Consider the following 18,453-nt stretch of genomic DNA (forward strand, 5'->3'; position numbering starts at 1 on the left):
GATTTGAGGATTTTGGCTTCTTGCTTTTGTATGTAGAAAAAAGTAGAATTTTTTTTTAAGGGTGATGAAACTAGGGACTTCTGACTTCCTAAACCCAAAGGGTCATATTGTTAGTTCTTAGTAAGTCAAACCACTATGATACCTCACAGTGCATGCTGTATGTGTAAAAATGTGGTATACAGACAATATCACAAAAGAAACTGACATAGGAATTGAAAGCTGAATAAATACCTTTTCATGTTTTTTCAGAAATGTTGTCCTCTTCATTTTCCCATGATGCTGTAAATGAAAAAGCAAATTTTGAGCAAATATGACATAGCAAGAAGCTACAGTAACATTGCAGAACTATAATAGAATGAGAAAAAAAAACTACGTAACATAAAATTTTGCATCATGTGCAATTACAATAAGTTTGCCTACTCTTCATGCCCCAATTCCATTTGCTCTTAGTAGTAATATGTGCAAACCCCGATTAACGCTGTTTCACTTGGTGCTATTTTGCTATAACGCTCATTTGAAATTGATACCCACTTTCACTTAGTGCTCAGCGAGTTTCATTATAACGCTTGCGGTCATCATCTTGGGTCATTAAAAACAATTGCAGTCGCCATCTTGGGTCATCAAATACTTTTGGTTTTGCTTAATGCTTGTTTCGCTTAACGCTCGGTTTTTCAGGAACCAATTAAGAGCACTAAGAGGGGTTGCCTGTACTGCTTACTATAACACTGCAATGTAATCATGATGTGACTTGGTTCATCAAATCCACACTGTCTGAAGAGTGAGTGACAACATTCACCCTGCAGGTAACCTGTAGGGTTACTATTTTTCTAAACTGATTTATCAGGGGAAATACACACATTTAAATCAGAAAAGAATTAAAGAGTAATCCGAAAATGCAGCGAGTCTCCCATGGATATTTAAATAAGCCTCCCATGTGTCCTTCACTCTCCATTCCAGCTCAACTCAAGGAAAGGACAGAAGTGTGCTTCATTTTTAGCCCTCTTCCTCCTTCCAAACTTTAGTAAGGAAAATGGCTGCCACTGGAATTTATATGCATCCCGCTTGCAGGTCTTTTACTTCTAAAGTTCACTCAGTTTTGATTGGTTTTGACAGCAGCACACCTGTGAAATTAAGCAATACTGTGTCAAAGGAAGATCAAGATGCAGAATTTGAAGGACAAGTGAGAAGTAGAGAAATAAGTAAAAAAATGGAGCTGAACAGGTAAGAAAACTGTATAGACTAACAGTGGAAAGGAAGAGCATGGACAGTCAGAGTCCTTTGGAATTTCTTCTCAAAGTGGATTAAGAGAAGGAGGAGAACCCACTGAACAAGAGATCAGAACAATTATTAAGGAGAGAACGGAGAAAATCTAAACAATCCCACAAGCTAGAGGTGGAAAAAATTTAAGGTTTGCATCTCAAAAGAAACTGAGATATCAATCAGTCTTTACTTATATGATCGTGTGTTATTTTTCAGAACACAGCACCAAAAGAGTTTTTCTTCATAAGGGATGGCTTATTACTCTGCACAGTGAATGAAAAATCATTGAAAGGGTAATCCTCTTTTCCTGATAAAGTATATATGTAGAAGCTTATATTTGGGATTTTTGGACCTGAATACCTGTCCATTTTAGAGTTTTTATAGCTGTTTTTGATTGATTACTAAATAGAGTGTTATAATGTTTTAAGAGTCTTTTTTAAGTAACTTGACAATACAACTTTATATTCAGACAATGGCTTATGTGGTAGGTCATATATGGACAAAGTAAGTTTTATATTTGAAAACAAGGGCTTGAAGGAGAATCAAGAAGGTGAGCTTCTAAGCTACCTGACTTGATAGTGGTGGGTTACATGCTGCACCTGTGATGCTCAAGTCTTTTCTGTGATGTACTCATATATTATTTGACGGGTAGGCACCCTTCTTAGCATAAGTATAGAAAAAACCAAGCATACGCTCTTCTTACAGAAAATCATTTGCAGATTATGAAATAATTGTCACTTCTGATAATTTCTTTTCTTATAAAGGACCTTTGAGAAATGATTTGTTTTTCACTTAATCTGGTATACTCCACTTGAGTTTTTTATTTGCTTCTTGACATCACAGATTTATTATTTTGGTGTTTTAACAGTTTGTCAGCATTCTGCCTCCCACATTACCTATTGTTTCTCAATAGGGGTAACTATTTTACTAATGGAACCACCGCCATCTTTAGGTTAGTGGCTGAACAACTCTCCTTTTATCGCTGTAGACTGTTTGCTAAAAACATCATGTCAGTATTCAGTAGAAGTCAAAAAAGGAAATAATATGTTAGGAATTATTAAGAAGGAAATCATAAACAAGCAAAAATTATCATTATGCCCCTTTATAACTCTATGGTCTGTCCACACCTTGAATACTGTGTGTAATTTTGGTCCCATATCTCAAAAAGGTTTCAGAAGAACTAGAGAAGATACAAAGAAGAACAACAAGGATGATCAAGGGACTGGAGGAGTTTCCGTATAAGAAGAGATTAAATAGGCTAGGACTTTTCAGATTAGAAAAGAAACTCTTCAGGGAAAACATTATAGAGGTTTATAAAATATTAAATAGTGCAGAGAAAGTAAACAGGGATTTATTATTTACTAACTCTCCTCACAAGTCCTGAATTGGGGACATAAAATGCCACATTTACCTGAATCCAAGATGATTCTGAGTATAAGACAACGCCCCAATAATTAGGTTCTATACATGAAAAACATATAAAATTGTTATAATTTTTCGTGTATGGAATCTAATTATCGAACGGCCATCTTCAATTTGTCCCCTCCACCAGTGCAATGGAGCGAGCAGTGGCAAGAAGGCAAGTGGTGGGGGAGTCTAGTAGCCTGACACCTGCTATTTGTCCACCCCATGCTGTCTGCCCACCCCCAACTTGACCCCTCCCAAGCCTGTGCAGCCCCCCAGAACCTTTTCCCCTCCCCTCCTTCTCCATTTCTGGCCCCAGACACGGTGCACACTGTCACTCCAGCGCCCTCCAAGCAACACAGTAGTGGCTGCAGCGGTGCCAGCTCTGGCCCTAGCCCTGGACTGGAGTCAGAGCTGGAGCTGTTGCCACTGCTGCTGCTGTAACATGGCCAGGTGCAGGCTCGAGCAACCAAGTGCTCCAGGCCCCAGGCTGGAGCTGGTGCTACAACAGAGGGCAAGCAGTGGTGGGAGCAGGGGCTGAGGCTCTGACCTGGAGTTGGGGCTACCTCATTTGGATTTGAATGACTATGGCATTTTGTTGTTCCTTTTACACACAGTGTGTAATTAAGTTGTAGAATTCATTGCCACAAAAGCTTGTAAAGGCTGTTAGCCTAACCTAGCTCAGAATTGTTGGAGGAAACGTCCATCAGTAGATAGTGAATATGGTGGAGACAGGGGTGCAGCCTCTGAATCAGAACTACCTACATTTTTTAATGCTAGAAGCTACATGGAACAGGATATGGAGAATTTTAGATATGTGCTGTTCACCCTACCCCTCAGCATCCACCCTGCGCCACTGAGAGACAGGACAGTAGGCTAAACGGACCTATAGTCTGACCCAGGAAATGGCATTCTTTATGTTATGTTCTTATGCTTTGTTCACACCTATTTTAATGTTTATGCAAGCTTGGCTAATAACTCCAACAGAAAATTTTAAATTTAAAATCCACCCTGAATATCATTACAATTCCAGTAAAAGTGTATTTTATTTTTATAACTTCCATGACTCAGAAAGACAAAAACTGAATGCTCTTCCAGAACTGCTGGTCTAGTTGGATTTTGAGACGCAGCTAATTTGTGAATTTTGCCTTAGCACCTGATTAAGTGCTAATTATTCTCCGGTGATACTTGTGACAGGAATTGGAATTTTTTCACGCTTTAGTAAGTCTTGGCAAAATATTTAACCCAATTGATTTTAAAAAGCCGTCAAGTTTAATACATGATCCCTTCCAAAAGACCTTATAAATTTAGGTCCTGCTCTGTATTTTACTGCACTAAGGTGCAGCGGTGTAAGTAAGTACAGAAACTGCAGGATTGGTGTAAATTGTCAGAGATGATTCAATGAAGGGAACAAACACATGAGTACGAAGGGGCTGGGAGGTGAAAGAAATGGCTTTTTTTGCATATATAAATAAATAAAATTATTTTTTTCATATTTCTTGTTGGCTTTCCCATCTCCTCAGGATCTGAAGTTAACCAGGAGAAAAACTGGCAATTATAGCGCTAAAATCATTATTTTTTTCACACAACAATTTTTTTCAATGGAATATCTCTTGGCCAGCTGCAAAAGTGAAGTCGGCTATGTCGGTAACTGTAAGTAATTGCAAATAATTCTCTTTTCTTCCAAAAAAACTGTAAAAGGAGAGTGACCAGTATGGAACTCCTTCAGCATTTGTCATGGGGACATATAAACACCAGAAAAATGAGTGCCTTACTCAAGTTCAGTTACATAACCAGTATGTTACTACTAAGGGCTCCAATTATAGACAATTATTTACAGGTTTTCTTTTAAAACAGGAAAAGAAATAGCCTTAAAGCAGGGGTGTCAAAGAGAGTCTGTGGACTGGATCTAGCCCTTGCAGCCCTATCAACCAACCCCCAGTGCTGCCTGCAGGTCTCAGAGTCGGGGCAGGCAAAATATGGCCCGCGGGCCAGATCTGGCCTACCAAGCACTTTCCTCCACCCCGTGGAGCCCCTTCAGAACCCATGTAATGGTGGTTGCTTCTCTAAAAGCCTCTGGTGGCACCAGCTGCCGGCTGCAGCACCTCAGGCTGTTTCCTTGGGTTCTGGTTGCAAGGCAACGAACCTGGACCTCAGCCTGACCCAGCTGACCTCACCCCACCCCGGCTCAGGCCACGTTTGCAGCTTGAGAGGGGCGGGGGGGCTGGCACCAGTGAGGGGAAACTGTCTGGGCCACCTTCTGCTTTGCTGCACGGGACTGGAAAGGGCCCTGCCCTGCAGGTAAGCCCAGGAAAGCGGCTCCTGGGCAGGCTTTCCCTGTGCTGCGCCATGCCGCTCGGGCCATGCAGCGCCGGGCTGGGCCAGCACTGGCCCAGTCAGCACCAGGAGGGAGAGGTGGCGGTGGAGCCGTGTGCCACTCGGGACAGGATGAGCCCAGATGGAGCAGCAGGGGCTCAGCTGCATTTCCCCCCTACCTGTGCTGGTCAGTCCCAAGCGGTACATGGCTCCACCCCCACTTTTGCTGGCTGGTGCAGACCCGGGCGGGCTCCTCCTGTCCCCAGCAGCATGTGGGACGCCGGCTTCAGCCATGTGCTGCTCCAGATGGGGACTTCCAGTGGCAAAGGTCAGGGGGCAGGACTTCCAGTCCCAAGATGGCAACAAAGGAGTGGGGCTACCCATGCGGCCCTTGACAGCTTGCCAAAACTCATCAAGCAACCCTCCGCCCGAAATAATTGCCCGCCCCTGCACTAGATGCCCCTCCAGCTCACATCTGGGAGTGGTGGAGCAGCCACCAGATACAGCACTCAGCAGTTACTCTGGGGCTCTGGGACCAAGCCACATGCAGGACCCTCTCAAGCACACATCCTGGAATGGTGAAGCAGCCATATATACAAGCACAGCTCTGGAATGGCCAGAGCAAAGCTGCACTGCATGTAGTGCCCACTCCAGCTGTTCCAGGGCATGAGCTGTATCTGGTATGTGGGGCCAGTTTGCAAGTCTGATCTCACCTGCAGATCAGCCCCATGCCAATCATCTGGCCTGTGGTGCTAGACGAGTTTAACACTCCTCCCTTAAAGAATTAGGTAGCTCATATCTAGTTATATGGCTAGCTCTGAATGTCCCCAATTTTCCCTTCTTTGGCTCCTGTGATTATATGTTTACAGAGCTCTAAAAAAATTCTTTAAACGAATAAAATATATGAAAGGCATAAACGCCCAATCACTGGATCATGATTTCAATCCCTTCCTCTCTTCCTTTGTGCAACAGTGGTACTATATAATGATTATGCATGTCTTAAATTCCCATTAAATGTTAATATGACTAATTGTGAATTATCATGGCTTGTGAACCAGAAACACACTTTGGATCAAATCAACTATTACATACAAAACAGATTTGGAAACATACATTCAAAAGAACTCTGAACTGGGTGACAAAATAGGCTTGAGTCCAATATAAAGCAGTAAATAAAAAAATATAGGAGTTACCTTAAGGAAGAATCTTTTATCTGACCGAGAAGGGTTGTAGGAAGCAAGGTAAGCAGCTATAAGTAGGAATTTGGAGTAATAAGGAAGTTCTACATGCGTATGTGCAGAAAGTCCTACAAACAAAACAAACAGGATAAGAGTCAATGAAGAACCATTCTAAACCTGATGAGCCTTAACTTAAACCACTCTGCTTCATTCTTGTTCTCAGGCATATTTACCTGGTCACGTTCCTCTTCTCTGCACACTCCAATCCCTTAGAACAGCAGAGTTTGAATATTTACAAAAATCCTACTGGTGGGGGCGCACTTTGAAGAGGTGCTCGTTCATTAAGACCAGCCCTCTGAGTTTGTTGGTTAACTGTTCCCATGAGAAGGGAGAGTTCATCAGTGATCTAGATTCCACTGTGCTGGGATCTTTATTTGCTGAACTGGTTTAAATCAAACCTCGCATTTTAAAACTTTATCTTTTCTAAACCAAAGTAGTATGGTAAACTGGCAAGGACAAATAAGGTAAAACTGCTGTTAAATATATTTGCAATGCTGACACCTTTGCAACTGAGATTTGACCTTTACACTGTTCTACATTTGGTCAGGGACCAGCTCAACAATGAGCTATTCTAAACCGGAGAGCCAAAGAGCACCTGTAAACACAAAGCAAGTCCCCATGACATGATGAGTGTTTCTTAGTTGCAGCTCTGCATCTGGCCGTCATTCTTATATTTAATTTATAACTGAAGGTAAGGGTTTGCAAAGCTCTTTCAGCATGATTAATTTTCTCTCATCTGCTACACATTCAACTTTAATATTTAACCTTCACATATATGCATCAGAGTATTCAAGCCTAGGGTTCCCCCCCCATCCATTCACTTTCCTGGTTTTTCTTTCAGATTTTTCCCAGCCATTCCAGTGCTTCTTTATTTAAAATGCATGTGATTAGCACCATTAAGATACCCTACTTTCTCAGCCGTCTGAGCAGAGCTGTCTGAGGAGTTTCCCAAAGGGTCTATTTTGTGATTTCTGTTTTGTGTTTCCACTTAGGTTGTTCTTTGCCCTATGATATGTACATCTTCTGGGATCTGTACAGCACTAAGCATGCCTGGCAATGCTCAAATCCTGATAAAATAGTAAATATCAAAAAAATAAACATTAAAAAAATTAAAATAAAACTCAGAGCCCTCACTATAATAAAGAGAATCATCAAATTGTAATTGACAATTTCCTTCTAGGTAGTCATGAAAGAGCCACACATTTTCAGCTTTCACTTACAGCCAAGTAGCTGTTTTATTTGTACTGAATTTTAATTACAAAATGCAATCCGAGATAAAAGAAATTCCTGCTTGTACATGATTTAGTTTAATCTGGAAATGCCTGTGTTTCTACTCCATCTTTCCAACCTGCTGAGATTAGCATTATGCACTGAACTGTTTGCTTAATTATATCCACAGTACAGTTTATTACAATTAATTACTTTGTAAGCATAATGCTAGCATCATACATGCTATTTACCAACAAAACCACTTTCCCTACCGTACAAGTTTAAAAGATCTTGAAACACATGTTTTGGAAAAAACCTCTCTTTTATTAGGCCCCTAGCAGACATTATTTTCATTGTGTGATGGGTAACAAGAAATTTTGTTTTGCACTGGAAGCATTACATGAAATGCGTGGCTTGATTTTCAAAAGGCATGGTCACTGTCTGGAGGCATAAAAGTGGAATGTGAACTTGCATTGCTGGCGCTTGCCAGCTAGAACAGCTGCAAACCCACTTTCCAGGAGTGGTGAAGGTGGTGCAGTTGCCCACCATCCCCCACTGGCTGCACAGTGCATGTACAGTGAGCTCTCTGAGCTCACCAGCTTGTCAGCAGAGCCCTGGAATCCAGGGGGTGAATGAGAATGATGCTACCCCCATCCCAGGCACAGAACCGTGGTCACCTGAGGTCACCTGTGCAAGTCAAGGGAGGGGGGGTATGCAGCCCCCCACAGCATGACCTGTCTTTTTCAAAAGGAAAACCTTTGAAAAATTATTAAGGAACACATTTGTAGGAGTCCAGCAGGAAAAATAATGCTGAAGGGCAACCAGCATGGATTCATAGCAGGTAGATCCTGCTTGACCAGTCTTGTTTCTTTTTACAACCAGGTTACAAATTCAGGAGTCGAGATAGATGTCATTTACTTGGATTTTAAAAAGGCCTTCGATAGAGTGTCTCATCCCATTCTTATAAATAAACTAAGTGGATGTGATGTAGATGATTACAGACAAGTGGGTGGAGAATTGACTTATGGGATGCACCTAGAGAGTGGTGGCAGATGGGTCAGTATCGACCTGGAAAGATGTGGGAAGTGGGGTCCCCCAAGGTTCAGTCCTTGGGTCAGTGCCATTCAGTATCTTCATCAGTGACTTGGATGAGGGTGTGGAGAGCACTCTGTCCAAATTTGTGGATGACATCAAATTATAGGGCAAAGTAAGCACATGGGTGCACAGGGAACAGATTCAGGCAATTTGGACAGGTTGGAAAAGTGGGCAGAACAGAATAGGATGCAGTTTAACAATGGTTAGTGCAAAGTGCTGCACCTGGGGAGAAAGAAACACCAACACACATAAAGATTGAGAGATGACCTTCTAAGTAGCACGGTGGCAGAAAGGGATCTTAGAGTCATAGTAGACTCCAAGATGAACATGAATCATCAATGTGACGGAGCGCTCAGTAAAGCTAACCGTAGTCTATCATGTATTAGCAGGTGCATCAGGAACAGGTCTAAGGTGATACTTCCCCTCTATGCAGCATTCGTAATGCTGGAGCTGGAGTACTGCGCCCAGTTTTGGGCACCGTGCTTCAAGGATATGGATAACCTTGAGACGGTTCAGAGCAGGGCTACTCGTATGGTTAGGGGTCTGCAGGTAAGGCCCTACAAGGAAAGATTGAGCGACCTGGATCTCTTCAGCCTCAAGAGAAGGCTGAGAGGTGATCTTAAGGCCACCTACAAATGCATGGGGGGGGGGGGGAGGGTGCAGCAAGGAATAGGAGATACTCTGTTTACCAGGGCACCCCTTGGGGTAACTAGAAACAATGGCCGCAAACTGACAGACAGCAGATTTAGGTTGGATGTCAGGGAGAACTTCTTTATGGTAAGGGTTACCACAATCTGGAATGGGCTTCCAAGGGAGGTGGTGCTCTCCCCTACCCTGAAGGTCTTTAAGAGGAGACTGGATAAGCACCTAGCTGGGGTCATCTGACCCCAGCACTCTTTCTAGTCTAGGGCAGGGTGGCAGACTTGATGATCTAGTGAGGTCCCTTCCGACCCTAAGAATCTATGAAATCTAGTATCCTCATCCACTTGGTTCTGCCAATCAGCACACCCTGGGATGCTAAAGGACCTGGTCATGTCCTATCACTGTGTAGATAACATTACCATACATTCAAATTAAAGCAGGATACAAACAAGCCACATGTTCAACATTTAAAGAGTAACACCTTTGAGGATGGTTTATCGTTTTTGTGCCGGGTTTGCTGTTTTTATCATGTGATAAACTGCTTGAAAATTTAGCATGTAACATTTTATTGTGAAATTAACATGTTCATTACATAATAAAATAATAAATGTAATGCCTGCCACAAGCTTAGGTTATGAGGAGTAAATGTACTAGTCAGCTGCAAGAAATTCTAGGTTCTGTAATAATCCTGATTGTAATTCCCTTGGACAGATATTTGTTTTAAAAAACGAAGGTATGGCATGCACTTCAATCACATGCAGACTATCATAATGGACAACTTCAATAGATATATTTATCTTATTATTTAAAGAAAATTCTTACTGTGATGGTGACTAGGGGAAAAGATGGTTCCAAAATTTTAAAATGAGCAGCAGCCACTGCTAAATGACAGAGCGCCATTTCAAAGAACATAAGGACTCAAAGGGGCTTCCCAGACCATTGAGTCCAGTGCCCAAAATAATTAAGCTACCCTGTCTAAAGTATAACTGCAGGGTAACCAGTAAATTAAGATTGGCCTTAAAGTTTTCAGTAAGAGCCAGTAACACAAAGCTGCAAGGCTCCAGAAGTTCTAGATATAGGAATCAAACTGTGACTTCTGTGATTCAGATGCCTCTCTTATCCACAAACTGGGACTCTGTTTTGTTGAGGCATGCACTGTCAGTTCAGCTGGTTGGCATCAAGTATCAGCTAGAGATCAGTCTGTTCCCTACCCACCAGCACACAGGAGAAGTGGTTCAGTGGAGCTTGGTCTTCTTATCTCAAGATCCAGGAAAATCTTACACCAATGAAGAAAATACAACCTGAGCCTTAGTCAAATCACGCCATTAAAGTGTTCATAGAGTACCAGCAACCAGTTTGTTCTAGACAGCATATTTTACCATATACTTATTACAGAGAGTGACTACATCTAGTTGGTACCTTTTACTTGTCCAGGTTCTCCATCATCCTGTTGTAGTCTCTCCCACTGTGAGCTGCCAGACAGACAACATAAAAGTACTTTTCAGACCCCAAATCACATTTTTAGTGAAAACTATGCATTTACTGAGTCTCAATTATTAAAATTAATTATTCTTTGAGAAAAATAAAGCAAATACTTGTAAGTTATGTGCTTCTGCATAATGTTGACTTCAGACTGGTCATCTTACATGTAATTTTCTCTATAAAGAGAATTGCATCATCTAACTCCGACCAGCAAATAAGTATCCACACCCCTTTGCATCCCAAAAGCAATACAGATTTGAACATCTACAATATTGATGCTTTCAGTAGCTCAGTGATTGGATTTATCCTACACAGGTGACAAAATAGCAAGAACAGTGCTATAAATACATCACTAAATTAGGAAGCATATATAAAAAACAAAATGCTGCTCATTTCTGAATGAATAATTTTAGAGTGCATCAAGTTTAAATATTCTGCTAGTGGAAATGCAAATATCAATAAGCAAACTGCAGTTTCCCCTTTGTCTAGCTCTAAGATTATACTAAAACATCTCCCTCTTCAAAACTCTGCAACTTAACAAGCAATAATGACCAATATATGCAATGTATTGTTTCCACCTGTCGATAAATTTTGAATGAAAAAACCCTAGTAGCTTTAACAGAGTTGATTTTTAAGAACTTTATGAAAGTTCACTCAATTACAATGCAATATCTAATAGACTGTTTACCCAAAGTCAGAAAAACAGGACTGGAAATCATCTCAGGAGGTCATTTAGTTGAACCTTCTGTTCATGCCTATCTAAACTATCCTAAATCTTTGTACTTAAAAATCTCCAATGATAGAGATTCCATAACCTCATAATAGGGTTCATAACTTTTGATCCATAAAATATTATAACAGAGGTTTAATAACAGCTGAGATATTAGTCAGATAAAATTAATAGTTAATTAGCTACATTACAAGGCAGCAAAGTGCTTATTCAATGTGTTTTACTAGCAAAGAAGTACTCCTGGATCATCTTGTTTTACATAGTAAACTGAATAGTAAACCAGGTTCTGTTTTTATAATTAACTTGCAATGATAAAAAGGAAGATTCACAGTAATTACAATACTGTCACCTAAGAAAATATCATATTTGTTTGAATTTTCCTGACAATTAATTTACAGATATACAGAAAGAAAAGCCTAAAGCTAAAACCCACAAATTTCAAATCTTATAATAAATTAAAATGGTAAACTTGAAATAGTAGCTTAAGTGTCTGAAGTAATTGCCATGTGGTTATTTGTTTGTATCAATATTATGGTATCAGCATAATTAGAATGGAAAACTGCAAGTTTTAAGAAGTTAGAAAGATCCTGACTAGCAGATCACAAAAATCAACAACTGGTATAAATAATTTTTGTAGCAAACAAAAAGTGCCCCATTTTCCAGGCTGCCTTCTTCATATGTAACAAAATCATTTCCCCTTTAAAAAGGAGAAAATATTCTTGCAAGACATTTAGCAAAGTTCTATATTCCATGCCTAGCTTTGGCTGCCGGAGTAACAGTTACTGGTAGCAGCTATCCTTCAATTAGAGGATGGTCTCTACCACAGCTCACTGATGGGACTTGAGGTGACCCAAGAGTCCAAATCCTTGAGCCACAGCTCCATCTGCAGAAGTTGCAGGTCTTCCTGCAGGGGAGAGTAGGCTGTGGATTGGGATCGCTTTCCTTTTCCTTCCTTCACTTTCTCTTTCACTTCAAGGGCAAGACCCTTTACCTCGAAACGGACTGCTGCTTGGTTGAGCTTGTGGTACAACTGGAGTCAGTTGGCAGCCAGCTCCTCTCAGCTCTTGATGTCTGTATTTGTTTACTTGAGGTATGCCTTCAACGTGTCTGCAGAGTTTCCTATGTCTGCAGCAAAGCCTCTACCATGATCTTGGGCCTGGTTCCCCTTCCAGAAGTTGTAACCTCTACCCACTTCCCTCAGCTGACCCTCATCCAGTCAATTTGTCTTACTCAGAGCTGCAATGTCAATATTGTATCTCGCTAGTTCCCTAGAAACAACGGCAGGTCTCCTTTCTGGTAGTTTGTTGTCTTGGTTATTCATAAAGGGTGAACATTCTATGTTGTGAAAATCATTATCTTCTTATGATGTTTGTGAATGCAGAGAGTGATACCACTGGATGTGGTTATCCATGCAGGAGCAGATAAGAAAGCCTAGGTTTAGGGTACCTTTTCTAGCCCCTTCCCCATGTGGGGCAAGCAGAGGGTATCATGAATAGGACTGCTTAGTCACAGTAGCAACTGCCAAATTGCACCCATGTCAAGGCGCAAGACTATCTTTAGGCTGCCACTGCCATCATGCAGATTTGTTGCTGAAAACTGCTGCATTCACTAGTCCTACCTCCATCACCACTAGTCCATCACCACAGGGCTTTTGGAGGTTGATACAGGACAGCATGTTAATTCCTGTTGCAGAAACTTGCATGTGAGTTTGTTTAATCTGAGGAAGCTGATCTGTGGAAACAGCGACCACAAGAATTTGATGAGTAGAGGTCTGGACCCAATGGCAAGGGAGAACCTTAGATGACAGAAGACCTCATCATGCTGCACCCTTCTTCCGTCCTTACGGCTCCTGAGATCATCTTCTATCTGATCCACCACTGAAGATTAGGGGTTGGGCTGTGGTTTATCTGGAACCTCCTGTCAGGGCTGTTCACCACAGGTGACCTTGCCAGGACTGTAAGACTCTAGGCGACATAAACCTGATAATTATTATTACACACGCAAGCCTCTCCGACTACAAGGTCTCAGGCCATGGAGAGGCCAGAGTATTAGATGGACCAAATGAAGTATAAAAGAGAAGTCACTGCAGCTTTCTCAAGACAGAGAAATATTAAGAAGATGGGAAAAGGAATACTATCAGAACATATACATTTTATACATTTGTCCAATATAATTCTTACACTGCTTTTGAATAAGGGTGGAATCACAGAAATCAGAGTTTAAGCAAATTAGGCACAGTCAATTTTACAAATGCAGAAATGGATTCTACTGTATGTTTTCTAGTATGCCGGCTAACTCATTTTAGTTACTAAAGTAAAAAGGGCTTCCATCCCTTCCGCTCAAAATCTCCATACAGGTAGTCTTTTGCCTGACATTTTATCCAAGTTCATTTACCAGTACTCCCATTTATACATTCTTATATCAGGTTAATCAATTCTTCCCTTTTCTTCATTATTTCCATCCTTAAAAATACCAGTAAACCATTACTATAGCCTGTTCCCAAATCCAACTCCAAGTGGGGAATTCCACTTTGAACCTACCTACTGGCAAAGCCAGCTCTATGAGCAAGGCTATAGTTTCCTGCTCACGAAGTACTATAGGCCACACAACCTTTGAATGGCTATCCTCCACCAAATCATAAGCCATGGGCAGATGTTTAATTTTTAATGCTTTGAAAAGAAAGGGGAAGTTGCTGCTCAGGAGCAGGCATCAGCTGTTAGCATGAAAAAGGGTTGCAGTGGTTCTGCCATACTTGTATTGCCACACTTATATTGCTGGAGGAGCATGCAGCTACAACAGTGACATCATAACAACTTATGCTAGTATCATTCAATGCCCATACTATTGCAACATCTGTCTATACCCAAAAAGTGTGGCAGTCTTCAGCTTGCATCTTTGTTGGTTACTTCTTGATTTTTTTTTCCTTGGCACCTGCTCTTGCAAGGATGAAGTCACTAGTATATCTCACAAACAAAACTTAATCAAAATCATTTTAACTATGAATAACTAAACTTTATAAAGCCATGACAAAAATCTTAATCCTGTGCATGAAAGAGGATTTTGCTCCATGGCCACAAAAAGTGAAGATAAAAAGGAACCAGAGGAACAGTTACAGTGGATATGATTTATAAACCTTGTTGCAGTAAACTGGCATTAGAGACCTTATTCGCTTGTTCCTAAATAGCCTTAAACAATTTTGAGGTTTGAACACATTAATAACAAGAGCTGAGGTGCTCAACCTTTTTCTTCCACTGGTCAAATGGGCAGTGCCCAGTCTAACCATAGGCCAGGTGGTGATTCCAGTCCAGCAGCATCTGGCCACATGGAGGGGGGCGGGAGGCAGCCTGGCCTGAGTCCACCACCCACAAAGAAGGAAGGGGGCCTCAACTGGCCCCACAGGATGGGGGAGTGACTTGGCCCTGTAGGGGGGCCTGGCCCTGTAGGGGGAAGGGACTTTGATCTAGCCCCGTGGATGAAAAGGGGGTATTGACCTAGGCCCATGACCCCCGCACAAGGGAAAGGGGGTGTGTCATGGCCCCACAGGCAGGAAGAGTGGGAGTGGCCCTGTTCCAGGTCAGGGGAAAAAGGGACATGGCTCTGCCCCAACGGGAAAAAGGGGTGTAACTTGGCCCCAACTCAGTTCTGCAAGAGAAGGGGGCGTGGCCTGGCCCCAACCCAGCCCTGCAAGAGGAAGGGGGCGTGGCTTGGATCCCACCAGGTGTGCGAGGCTTGGGGATTTGACAGGGGGGAGGGTGGCTGTATTAATGCCTACTGATCCCATGCTGACAATTGTCTGGAACCATGGGGAGGCCCATGGGCCTGAAGCGATGGCTCTGTAAGCAGCACTGGCCCACAAGCTGAAGGTTGAGCACCCCTGAAACAGAGAGATCCTACAAAAGCATTTTCAGTTATGCTTGTATATGTTATGATGGACTTGCAAGCTTAAGAGGAATACATATAAATATATTGAAAAGACATGTTCATTTTCTTTAAATTAAAATATATGAACAAAGAAGTCAATACAAATGATCAATCAAGCATCCAAAAATGAATATAGTGCATGATGGAAGAGTGCAAATCACAACTAACTCGCACAGTAAAAACCCCAAATCCTTGTGTGATCTTAGTTACATCAAGGAGGAACTGCTATTAGAATCTCGCCATGAAAGGCCCTCTCCTTTGCAATGTCCATTCAACAAAGTCTGAAACTAAGCTATTTTTGCTGAACTTTCTGGAATGATGAATGCTCATCTCTGCATGAGCACTGGTGGAAGACTGCTCCCACATTTGCTACTGCTGCTTTGACTAGTTAATAATTTTACATGCCTCAGAGTAATTAATCTATTATTAGCTCAATAGTTTCCTTTACGCACACAACAGTTGTAGTGTTTTATGGCTTAAAAAACCCCATATGTTAAAGTGAACGGAGATTTTGTCTAGCAGAAAGAAGCACTTCCCACGATACATATTTGACATTTTAAGCAAGTCTCTTCAGAGGCAGCTTGCTAAAAATAAAGATGGGACAATTACCTTGATACTTCCCGGAGATAAACAGTCTGCATTGCTTTCTTTAAATGAGATTCAATATTTTTCCAGAGTCTACGTGTATCACGTTCGTTTGCTGCACCAAGCAAAAAATAAACTCAATTAATGTGAACTCTAAGCAAGTGTTTAACCTACAGAACAGAGGAATTCAACCTTGAATGGCTAAACATTGTCAGAAGTACAAAATAATCGGTGCAATATCCCTGTCGCAGGGCACCTTGGTGCTCTGCTCCTGGAGAGGAGAAACTGCCAGGGAGAGAGCCCTGGCAGTGCCTAATGAGCACAGCTGCAAGTTGCCAGGGCAACTAATCAGGAGCAGCTGGCCAGAAGGGGGCAGGGCCAGGCCTTTGTAAAGCCCAGGGCTGAAGCCAGGCTGGCAGTTCTCTGCCAGCAGCCTGGGAGGCAGGAGCTCTGGGAGTGAGGACGTGGAAAGGAGCATGACTTGCAAGTACAGCTCATGATAGCCCTGAGAGGATGGGCACTAGGGTTTAGCCAGGGGGCTTTAGGTTTGTGTTACAGCCAGGAGGCTTGAGTTTGTTTGGCTTTGTTATTACACCCGGAGGCTTGGGTGAGGCTGTAGGGGTTGGAGGAGGCCTCAACTATAGGGACCCCAGAGAGTGTGGGGTGCCCTAGCGCCAAGAGGGCGCATTATCTGCATAGCGCCAGGGAAGGCGCAGCTCGCACGCCAGGGCGTGAGCAGCTGGCGGCGAGGAGCGCGGCCAGTGGGTCGCGGGCGCAACCAGTAGGTTGCAGACGGGGGACACAGACCCCGGATCGCATGCGGGGTACATAGACCCCAGCCCCAGAGCGAGGGGCAATTTCATCGAGAAGCCCAGGGGGGGCACGGCGAGCCCCAAAGAGGGGGAGCGCCACACCATGTTATTGAGAAGCCCCGTGGGGGCACGGCGAGCCCCAAAGAGGGGGAGCGCCATTCTGAGGAGCCCTAGAGAGGGGCTATTACTGAGGAGCCCTAGAGGGGCCATATCGAGGAGCCCGAGACGGGCATAGCGAGCCTGGCCACAGGCTAGTGCGGCAACACCCCTCAGACCGAGGCAGGGCACTGCGGTTGCCCCTGAGAAGACAGGGAGTAGCAGCGCGCTGAGCTGGGGTCAGAGAGGGTATCCGTGCGGTTGGCCAGGGAAGGGCCGAGGCCCGCTAGGGAAGTCCCAGAGTGGACGAGAGTCCCAGTGAGAGGCTGGGTGCGAGAGAAAGCCCAGAGTGGGCTACACTATAGAGGAGGCCCAGGAAGCGGGCGTACAGACCTAACAACGTCTATTACATCTGCGAGGCTTGGGGCGTGGTATTAGGGGCTGGTAGGAGCCACGCACAGCCCATAAGGCTGGGGTGCTTGAGTAGTACCCATTGTACGGGGAGACCCACGAGGGGTCCAGGGGCTTATGTGCCCGAGGAAACACATGGCAGCCTCCCTATTACATTTTCCTTAAGAGCAAAGACGTGGCGGGCGAGAATGGAGGGTGCCCTCGGGCCAAAGTAGTGCAGTGAGAGGGCCTCAAGGAGATCACGGCCCTCCGCGAGGACCCCGCCGTGACAATCCCAATGCTTAAATACTTATATTACCATGATGCAGCATCAGCCTCTATTAGCATAAACCTTAGATTACAATGCAAAGATGTTGCAACGTGGTTATTTTGTGATATTCTCTGGCTATTAACAGAATCTTTGTTCTCCCTCCCTCCTCCTAGCCTTGAGAGAGAAGGCTTATTTCTCCTCCTTCATTATTGTGAGAGAGGGTGAAAAGAAGGGGAGTAAAACTGTATAAAGAGAGCTGGTTTTACAAGGGAAGGGCATGCTTGGCAGCAGTTCCTATTCATCTTCACAAAACACTGATGAAAAGCTAGTCTGTCTGCTTTTGCTTCCAAATGTCACTTGGTGTGCATAAGACACCAAAAGTGATGCTGCTGTGACTAGGAGAATGAATGGAAATTGGTTCAAAAGTACATGCTCCCCAAAAGCCATAAGCTGAGCTCCACTGCTTTATCACTGACCACTAATACTAAAGCGAAATACTTACCTTCTCCCTTGACCACTGGTTCACAGTACTTAGAAAAGTTTAGTGCAGCCTACAGGAAGGGGAAAAAACAGGAAAAATGATGAAGTATTTAAAAGGATATATTAGGAATACTCAGTTTGTCATTGCAACTAACATTAAGTGTTGAAAAATGAATACAAATACGCTTCAGCTAACTACGGTGTTTTGATTCTTTGGAGGTATCGCTGGGCTTGCAGCTTCTCCAGGGACAGTCCCTGTTCTCTCAGGAGAAACCACGAGTGTTCAGAAGTTCATAATTTTTCTCCCAGAGTAAAAGTGGCCACTCAGGGGAAAAAATAACTCAGGAACAACCCAAGTGAAGTGGCTACCTGGAAAATATCTCTTGGAAGACAGAACTTTTGTGCAGGCAGCAGACACAGAACCCACCTCCACAGTCCCAGTGTGCTTTGCTTCTTTCCCCCCTCCCACAGGGGGAGGGAGAGCATGCCTCAGTCTTAGCCAAGCAGGGAGCAGAACACCTC

The 18,453-nt window shown here is 43.2% G+C and overlaps 1 protein-coding gene across 1 annotated transcript in view; it reads right to left on the reverse strand.

Moving 5' to 3' along the window:
* ORC5 (origin recognition complex subunit 5) overlaps window positions 1-18,453 on the reverse strand; it is a 156,846-nt gene that overhangs the window by 100,007 nt on the left and 38,386 nt on the right. Inside the window, exons 8-12 of the mRNA XM_006263721.4 lie at window positions 17,954-18,002; window positions 15,907-15,997; window positions 10,584-10,636; window positions 6,174-6,286; window positions 232-279 (exon numbers count right to left, since the gene is read on the reverse strand). Coding sequence (XP_006263783.2) covers window positions 232-279; window positions 6,174-6,286; window positions 10,584-10,636; window positions 15,907-15,997; window positions 17,954-18,002 — 354 coding nt within the window. The remainder of the gene's footprint in view (window positions 1-231; window positions 280-6,173; window positions 6,287-10,583; window positions 10,637-15,906; window positions 15,998-17,953; window positions 18,003-18,453) is intronic.

Source organism: Alligator mississippiensis, chromosome 4, assembly GCF_030867095.1.
Source record: "Alligator mississippiensis isolate rAllMis1 chromosome 4, rAllMis1, whole genome shotgun sequence".
In the NCBI taxonomy this organism is placed as follows: domain Eukaryota; kingdom Metazoa; phylum Chordata; order Crocodylia; family Alligatoridae; genus Alligator; species Alligator mississippiensis.